Below are 9,072 nucleotides of genomic sequence, written 5' to 3'. Positions count from 1 at the left end.
CATGCGGGCCAGCACGGCCCGCACGCCGCCCTCCGTGGCGAAGGGCACACGCCACGGGCAGCGGGCCAGCAGCACGGCCAGCAGCCGCAGCGTCACCGCCACCAGCGCCTTCTCCGCTGCCTCCGCGCTCAGCAGCTCCACGGCCGCCCGCACCAGCTTCTCCCTGTGGGGCACGGGACGCCTCAGGCCGAGCCTCCCGCCGCTGCCCCGGGCCCCGCCGGCCTCCTCCTCCCTGCCCGGGACAAAGGGACGCGAACCCGCCTCTCCTCCCGCGCTCCCACCGCCACCCGCCGCCCCGGCAGCTCGGCACCGTCCCCACGCCGCCCGCGGGGCCCTGCGGCAGCACGAGGGGTGCGCGGCACCCCGACACTCACCCGGCGCTCCCGGGGCCCGGCCCGCCCTCGGCCGTGCCGAGCTCCTGCTCCCGCTTGGGCTCCTCCAGGATCCTCAGGATGTGTCCCAGCCCAGCCAAGCGCAGCCCCAGCTCCGAGCCGCTGCTCTGGATCACGTCCAGCACGGCCGCGACCTTGTCCAGCGAGCCGCCCTCGCTCGGGCCCGTGGAGCTGCCCAGCACTGGCCGCAGGGACGGAGGCGTCAGGGCAGCGGCGACTCCTCCAGCGGCTCCCGGGGCGCCCCACAGCCACGGAGCCAGCACCCACGGGCACCCCTAGCCCAGGCAAGCCCTGCCCGGAGCCGTGCCCCGCGCCCCGGCATGCGGCAGGACATTACCCCGGCTCTGCTCCTCCGTCGCCTCCGGCAAGAACAGCCCTTCCCTCTCCAAGAGGTCGCTGAACAGCTGCTCGTCCGACTCCGGTGCCACGCTGCGGGCTCGGGGCGGCCCCGGCGCCGCACGAAGCTCTCCCTCCGCTGCCTCGGCCGTCGTGCCCTCGGGGCCGCCGTCGTCCTCTGCGGACGCTGCCGCGCTCCCTCCACCGTCCCGCTGCGCCCCCCGACCGGGGCCGTGTCTGGCGTAGACACGGGAGCCGCGCAGGGCACGCAGAGAGCCGCCCTGGCACCGCTGCTCCAGGAGCCGCAGCACCTTCCGGGCCAGCTCGGCAGGGACCGACAGCTGCACCAGGGCTTCTTCCTCCACCTCCGACGGCCGCGCCCACGGGGCCAAGTTAATTCGGGCTCGCCGCACACCCCACGGCCCCGGCGGCGGCCGCGGGCACCGGGGACGCAAAGGCCGCGCCGCCAGAGGTGCCCAGGGCCGCTCCCCACCGCCACCCTCCCCTGGCTGTCCCCGGCCCAACTCCACCAGCCCGCGCCTCCCAGCCGCGCTCACCACCCAAGCGCGGCCGGCAGAGCGACCCCAGGGCCGTGCCTCGCCCGCCCAAAGCTGGCTGCGCTGCCACCCTGCCGCTCAGGGAACACGGCCCTTCCTCTCATCTGCGCTCACCGCTCTGCTGCGCCAAGCTCCACGCTTCCGCCATCCCCGCTCACCCTCCCATTTCTGCTGCCCCGTTCAGGCTGTCCCTGCACGGCTCACGCTTGCCATCTCCTCTGGCCCTGGTCCTTTCCCCAGTGCTCCCTTTGCTCCTCCCTCCCGCTTCCCTGCCGCAGGCACCGGCCCTACCTGCTCTCCCTGGTGCTGCTGGATGAGCCCGGTGATCTCTTCCCGCTCCTGTGCTCGCAGCTTCCTCACAAAGAAGAGCAGCTCCCACCACTCAGCACGGCTCAGCGCCTCTGCAGCCTCGGGCGGCCGCTGCCCCAGGTAAGGCAGGGAGTACAGCCCCCCCAGGGGCTTGCACAGGAACGGCTGTGGAGCTGCAGGGAGCACAGCAAGGAAGGGCACTGTCAGCTCTGCCAAAGCCCCCAGCCTCTGCCGCACACCCCACATTCCCCAAGGAAAAAACTCAAGCTGCACAGAAGCAGTCCCCACCGTACCATGACTTGCTGGGAGAAAGGAAGGTGACAGGAGGGCAGCAGGAAAGTTGGAACATGCTTGACGGAGACCGAGGGGCTGCTCACCTGCTCTCAGTCTGTGGTTTCGAGTCAGGGTGTTCACCTTCTCCTGGCCCTCAAGCTCCTTTTGCTCTGGAGGGCCAATGATCTCGACCATGTGCCAGTGAACCCAGTACGTACAGCCCAGAGCTTGCCAGTACACCTGAGGAGGTGAGCCCAAAACACCCAGCTGAGGGAAGGCAAGCCCAACCCCGCTGCTCCTGCACAAGGCTGCACAGGAGAGCGAGCAGGGCCCTGGCAGCACCCGCTGCCCCAGCAGCGCTACCTGCACCGGTGGCATGCCGTCGTTGCTGCGGCGGAAGTCGCCCTCATCGCCGGCGCTGACCTGCTCGTAGTCCTCGAGCATGCGCACCCTCATGCCGCTCACCAGCGTGGCCTGCACGTACTCCACGTAGCTGCTGCGGCTCGGGAAGGCCGAACGCGTCTTGAAGGTCACGGGCTCCTTTGCCGGGGCTGCGGGGGCTGCCTCGGCAGCAGCGCCGGCCGGGGCCTCATGCTGGAAGATGGAGCGCGCGGGGCGAGGCCGCAGCTCCCGCCGGGGCAGCGCCTCTGCCTCGTGCCCGTGGCTCCAGCCCATGGTGTGCACCAGCTCCGAGATGAGGTCTGCCATGGCCATGCTGAACTCAAACTCCTGCTTCACACGGCTCCTCTCCTCGAGGACGGGGCTGGGCACAGCACAGCCCTGCTGCTCCTCCCCCTGCTCCACGCCGCTGCTCAGCTCGTCCAGGAGAGAAGTCACACGCAGGTAGCGCTTCACCAGGACCAACAGCTGCTTCCCAGGGACCTGCAGCAAGCACAGCTCTCACGCTCAGCCCGCAGGGCACCTCCAGCCCCAGCTCTCTCTGAGCCACCGGCCTGTCCCCAGGCAGGCTCCCCGAGAGCTGCGGAGCAGCCGGCAGCAGCAGAGACCTCTCGGCCCACCCTCCCCTCCCCGCTCGCAGACCAGGCTCTCCAGCTGCCTCTGCACCACCCCCGGCTCTCCCCAGGCCCGGCTCCCGAGCCGGCTCTCCCAGGAGCCCGTCCTGCTCTCCTGCCCACCTTCAGCTCCCCTCCTGTCCCGGACAAGGGGGCCAGCCCGGCCCCCGTTGCCACCCCTGCTGGCCCCTCGTGCCCCCCAGGCCCGGGGTGCTGGCGGGTCTGGCCCCACCTGCGGGAGGTGAATCCCCTCGAAGGAGATGCAGCGCTCTGCAGAGGATGTGATCTCAGCAAACAGCTCCAGCAAGGTGCAGCGGCTGTCAAAGTCCATGTGCTGCTCGATGTCCTCCTGCTGGCTCAGGGACAGCAGGACATAGGCCCGGCTCTCTGTAACAACAACAGAACAGAAACTCTTCAGGGCCCAGGAAGAAAACCCTCAGCCCACCCTCCCTGCGAGACACAGAGCTGCAGGAAGGAACAGCTTTGCTGCTCAGTGTCACCTGATCATGTTCTGTCCCTTCCTCTGGAGTGGCAGCATTTTGCTCCACAGTGTTTTTTCTACCCCTACCTAAAGCTGCAAGATTCTCCCAAAGCAGCAACCGCAAATAACTGATTCCAGAACAGGGTCCCGGGGAAGAAAAGAAGTCAAGTTTTAAGATGAATCAGCCCCACTTCAGAGCTGCATGAACTCAGGCCATAGGACAGGGAAAGCCAGATCTCCTGTGGGATACACAGCCAGAAACCTTCCAGGTGCACCCAAGCCTCATGGGGCACTTCCAAGCCATGGCAGCACCTCTTAAATGAGAGAACTGGGTGAGGATCAGCCTCTACCCGCCAGGGTTGTGTCAAACCCTTTGGCACTAGTCTTCTGTGCAAGGGTATGGAAGGAGTTTGTCTGTTCCTCTAAGTGTATCCAGTCAAGGGCCTTTTCACTGCAAAACATCTACGTAAGAAGGAAGACATAAACAAGAATATAATCACAAACCTGACTGTCAAATGCTAATGGATGCAGTCAGGAGAAACAAATCTGGTCAGTCACAACAATTAGTAAGGACATCTGGACAACAATTAGCAAGGACATCTGGCATGTGAGAATGATTATTTTTCAGTAAGATTATCTGATTAATTGGAATTGGCAAGGAACACAACAGGGGGTGCAGCGAAAGGGATATAAAAGGTGCCAGTCATGTTTAAACCACGGCTGGTCAGTGTGTTTGTCTGACAGCCCCGTACCAGATTGACACAATTTGTCCCACTTTCTTACCGAACCTTTGCTAAGTCTCTCTCTACCCTGTGTGTGCTGCAAAGGGCGAGTGGCAGCTGCTGGTGAGACCAGCACAAGTGGCATTTGGTACCACAAACTGGAGCCTTACTGGGGGTGTGGGAGCCTGTGGAGTCAGTCAGTGGAGTGAGTGACAGCTGGAGGTGCCATCACTCTCTGGATCAAATTATGGATTTGAGCTTGGAATGCCAGTTATCAGGAAGACTGGTGTACAGCTGACCCTGATCAAATTACTCAGCTCTGATCAGAGCTGTAGGAGTCCCTGGCCTGACATGCCAGCTACTGGGGCAACTGCAAGGGTGTTTCCAGTGCTAGTGGACCGAGTGGGATCCTCGGTCATCAGGCACCGGGGAGAGAACAGTGTGTGTTCTGAAGCACAGCTGCTGGAAGGGAGGCGAGGGAGGAGTTCAGCACCAGCAGCTGAAGCAGGTTTGCAGTGCCTGGGGCCAGGGGAGAAGGGTGAGTGTCTGCATCTTTCCCACCCCTGCTGTGCACATAATTCATTAGCAAAATCTCATGCTGGAATAGCAAGGAGGAAGTCCTGGGTCCAGACCAAACTATGAGGTGGGTGGTCGTTGGTGCTGGAAGTCCCAAGGGATGTGTGAATGTGGTCTGTGAAAGAAAAGTGCTACAGGTTTACTAGCAAGCATCAGGCTTGACAAACTGATGAGTGGGGAGATCCCTGAGACTGGTAGAGGGGCTTGGATCCAGGCACAGGTGCAGGACAGAGGGGCCATGCTGGTACTCAAGGGATCCATGAATGTGTGTGTACTTGTGAACCTGGAAAATGCAGTGTGTGCTGGTAGGAGTGACCTTCTGTCTCTGCTGGATGAAGAGCAGGAGGGGACATGGCTGGCTGCACTTGTGCTTGTGAGTACTGTTAGTTTGTGCTGTCAGAGTCCTGCATGTGTCTGCGCTCCGGGATAGGCACTCAGCTTTGCTACTGGTTGAACCTGCAAATGGGAAAGTGGCAGCCGCATCTCTCAGCTTGAGAAACTCGATTCCCCAGGATGGGCTCCAGCTGTGGAGCAAGAGATGTGCTGGGCCTGCTAGAGGAGACAGCCACCCCTAACATTCCTTAACACTCCTACCAGCTAATCAACATCCCAGCCCAGAAACCTGGCAGGGGAAAGAGTTTCTAACTCCCAGGAGCAGTCCAGACAACTGCAGCCAAGCAAGTCTGGAGGGCCCAGACGGATCCCTCCCCGAGACGCGCCGCTTGCTGGGCCTCTCCCCGCTCCCAAAGGCCCGGCACCCCGAGCTGCCCGGCCACGGCTCCCCGGCGTCCCCGAGCAGGAGCGGCCCCACCTGCATCGCGCGCGCCCAGAGCGCGCAGCATCTCGCCGGCGCCGCGGCGGATCCGCTTCTCCTCGTGGCGCAGCAGCGTCAGCAGCAGCTCCAGGGCTCCCGTCTCCCTGAAGGCGCCCGCCAGGGAGTCGATGGCGGCGTAGGCGCCCAGCACGTGCAGCGTGCTCAGGACGGAGCGCTCGGGCGCGCCGGCCTCGGCCGCCTGGCGCCCGGCTCGCCGCACCAGGCTCCGGACGTCGGCCCGCATCTCCCGCAGCGAGGCCTCGTCCGGCGCCTCCTCCTCTCCCGGCCGCGGCCCCTCCGGCCTCCTCCGGCCCGGCAGCGCGGGGCAGCCGGCGCGGACCTCCTCCGCGGACATCCACAGGGAGATCTCCTCGGCCTCGCTCTCTGCGGAGCGGCCGCCGCCGCCTCCCGCCGCTCTCTCCTCCGAGCTGAGCACGCTCCACCGCACCAGGTATTCCGGGCGGCCGTCGCGGCCTCGCCGCTGCCGCAGCAGCTCCTCCGGGCGGGCCTGCAGCCTGGGCCCCAGCTGCACAAGCAGGGCGCCGTCGTGCTTCTCGTTCACCATGGCAGCGGACGCGTCTGCAGACACAGATGGGAAGCAGGAGCTGGGCACACGTGGCTGAGGCACGCTATGGCTAGAGATTCGTGTTCCTGTGTGTCACGGTGCTGGTGATAATGGCAATGCAACCATTAAAATGTGCTTTTGTACTGGCCGTACTCGAGGACAGGGCTGTAAACCCCTAATACAGTAGGTATGAGATATGGCTCACTTTCTCCTTGGAAAGCCGCATATATGTAGTTACAAGATAACGGGGCAAAACACAGTGATTTCTGGACTGTCAAACAGACTGTGGGCATGGCAGGAATAGGGACAGCAGTGCCCAGGAAGGGCGGCCTTCCCCAGGAAGCTCAGCTATAACACCCGGCTGTGTGCTGATGGAACCACGAGGCAGGCAGAGCCCACATGCCGGACCAGGGGACCAGTGCAAGTCTGCGCTGCACATCAGCCACGCGGGACGGGGACACGGTGAGGGGGAGGCCTGTTCCCGGGGCACACACGCTAAAGGCAGGCGGCACAGCACTGCCATCCCCGTGCAGAGCTCTCGAGCGGGCCGGCCGCACCAGCGGCACCATCAAAGCTCCTTCCAGGGGCGGGCCGAGCGAGAGCTCGCCGGGCACCGGGCACCGAGCCCCGGACCCGGCCCGCTTCGGCCGCCGCACCCCTTGCCCGGCCGGCCGGAGGGCACGACCGAGGCCTACCCGAAAGGGCCCGTGGCCGTCCCGGGCCAGCTCCGCTCGGGCCCAGCCCGCCGCCCTCCCTCCGCCGCGGGGCCGCGCCGGGGCCGCCGCGTTACCTCCGGCACCGCTCCCGCGCCGCTCCGGCCGCGGGCGCCTGCGCAGGCCCCGCCCCACGGCGGCCGTGAGGGCCGGGCCTGGGCGGGCGGCACCGGCCCGCTCGGACGGGCGCTGCGGGAGCCGGGGCGGCGCTGAGGGCCGGGTGCGGCACAGGAAGCACGGTGCGGCACTTGGGGCAGAGTGGGACAGGGATGGACGCAGCAGCGGCCGGCGGCAGAAGTGGGGCCAGGGAGAGGTGAGGCGCCGAGGTCCGCGATTCCGAGCTTCCCAGTCACCTTGGCTGCACACCACCTTCCGGTCCGCTTGCCTTCGCCGCTCCACAAGTTGAAGGTGAGAGAAGAGCTCGGGTGTCCTACAACTAGGTTCGACACGAGTGTGCCAACTGGCCGCACCGAGTCACCCATCGACCTCAAACTAAGCCAAGGCAGACCGCAGCCCCACACTCATCTCTCCCACCCATCCCACTCCTGCCAGGGACTGAACTCGACAGAACTTGACCCGTGGGAAAGTCAGGAAAAGCCCCGTGCATAAAAGGCATCAGTAATGCGACAGCACTGGCATGAAAAAAACTTTATTGGCCCTGGGCATCACTCCACTTTGACCCGGGGCAGGTTGACATAGCTCTTCATGGGTGGCAGAGGCTTGATCTTGCGGCCGGCCCAGCCGCCCTTGCGGTGCCACAAGCCCGTGTGTGGGCGCTTGCCCAGCCAGCGGTTCCGGCCTGCCTTCCCGATCACCCGCTTGTTGTGATCCACGTTGGACACGCGGCCCACCGTGGCCACACAGGTCTCCAGCACCTGGGGGACAGAGAAGAACTGCAGCCCTCCCTGGGGACACAGGTTGTGTGCCCAGGCAGTCGAGGCACGGACAGCACAGCTCCTTTACCTGCATATGCCTTTTGGAGGGCAGCTGCACGATGGCTGTCCCGTTCACTTTCCTCAGCAGCACCCCACAAGTACCTGCAGCAGGAAAGAGAGGAGGCAGCTGCCTTGAGCAGCAGGACAAAGTATCCCACCCTGTGGCAAGCACATCCCCATGCTGGTAATGCCCCAAAGCCCGTTGTACAGGCAGCACTTGTTGCAACTTGTTGTTGCAGCACTCTTTGCTGACGACAGGGCCTTGAGGAATCAACGGTGCAGAGCTGCCCCTGCTTTTCTGGAGGGACTTGTTGCACTCTAACACGAGGAGAAGACGGCAACTCTCTGTCACTGGCCACTCAGAGCAGTGCCCCCCTGCCCTACTCTCCACCTCTGCTCGGCCAAACCCCTACAAACAGTGAGTTCCCTGCGTGGGGACACACCGGCTGCCCGGATGTACTGCGCTCCCTTCCCAGGGTGGCTCTCCAGGTTGCAGATCAGCGTGCCGACGGGCAGAGCCCCCAGTGGGTATGCGTCCCCTTCACTGGCTGACACTGGAAGACAGAAGCTGACAAGTTGGGCAAGGAGCGGCCGACGAGCCCTTGGCCAGACCGGCACGGCTGCCCCTGGCCCTGGCGTGCACCTGCCATCCTGCCAATGTGAGGCGAGTTCGTGATGCTGTCCCCTGGCTGCATGTTCTCCGTGGCAATGATCCAGCGCTTGCGGTTGCCGCCGGCCACCAGGGCGATGTCAGCCGACCTGCACCGAGAGCCCGCAGCGGGTGAAGCAGGGGGCCACGGCTGGCGCGTCCGCCCGGGCCCGGGGCGAGCCCGCACCCCCGCACTCGCCTGCAAGGGTCGTATCGGACGCTGATGACCTTCTCGGTGAAGGGCTCCGCCGGAGCCCCCTCCTCGTAGCGCAGGCGCTGGAAGTCGATCATGCGGTAGCGCCGCTTGTGTCCCCCGCCGATTCCCCGCACGCGGATGCGGCCTGCGGGACACGGCAGCGGCTGCAGGCGGGACTCCCCGCGCCCGGCCGGCCCCCGCAGCCCGCCTGCCCCCGCCCGCCCGCCCGCCCACCTGTGTGATCGCGGCCGCCCGTCTTCTTCATGCCCACGGGCCGCACGGTGTACTTGGCCCGGCACTTCCACAGCGGGTCGGTGGTACAGCGCGGCGCCGAGCCGCCCAGCCCGCGGCAGGCGACAAGCGCCGATACCGTTCCCGGCAGGCAGGGCCGGGGGCCGGGCGGCAGCGGCAGCGGCGGCGGCGGGGGCCGGGCCCGGCGGGGGCCCGCCGACAGCAGCAGCGCCCCGAAGGCGCGGCACAGCCCCAGCGCCGCCATGGCCGCGGGAAGGCGCCGGACGGGGCGGGGCCGGGCCGGGGCCGG

The 9,072-nt window shown here is 65.6% G+C and overlaps 2 protein-coding genes across 2 annotated transcripts; both read right to left on the bottom strand.

Annotated features, from left to right (window-relative positions):
* Positions 1 to 24: 24 nt before the first annotated feature.
* Positions 25 to 6,038, bottom strand: LOC120747922 (cullin-9-like; the record flags this gene model as incomplete). Its single annotated transcript, XM_040053979.2, has 8 exons — positions 5,471 to 6,038; positions 3,113 to 3,267; positions 2,231 to 2,749; positions 1,972 to 2,107; positions 1,577 to 1,767; positions 730 to 1,093; positions 375 to 573; positions 25 to 163 (listed from the first exon to the last, which is right to left on the bottom strand). Coding segments are annotated over exons 1-8 (2,271 nt in total), but the record flags the coding sequence as incomplete, so codon positions are not given.
* Positions 6,039 to 7,384: 1,346 nt separating this feature from the next.
* On the bottom strand, positions 7,385 to 9,031 carry MRPL2 (mitochondrial ribosomal protein L2). The gene is made up of 6 exons (XM_040053978.1): positions 8,766 to 9,031; positions 8,535 to 8,676; positions 8,330 to 8,445; positions 8,130 to 8,240; positions 7,715 to 7,788; positions 7,385 to 7,626 (listed from the first exon to the last, which is right to left on the bottom strand). The coding sequence occupies exons 1-6, from the start codon at positions 9,025 to 9,027 to the stop codon at positions 7,417 to 7,419; spliced, it is 915 nt and encodes a 304-aa protein (XP_039909912.1). The 5' UTR covers positions 9,028 to 9,031; the 3' UTR covers positions 7,385 to 7,416.
* Positions 9,032 to 9,072: the final 41 nt, after the last annotated feature.

The sequence above is a fragment of the Hirundo rustica genome, unplaced genomic scaffold (genome assembly GCF_015227805.2).
Source record: "Hirundo rustica isolate bHirRus1 unplaced genomic scaffold, bHirRus1.pri.v3 scaffold_303_arrow_ctg1, whole genome shotgun sequence".
Taxonomy (NCBI): Eukaryota; Metazoa; Chordata; class Aves; order Passeriformes; family Hirundinidae; genus Hirundo; species Hirundo rustica.
This window is presented reverse-complemented; position numbering and strand designations above follow the sequence as displayed.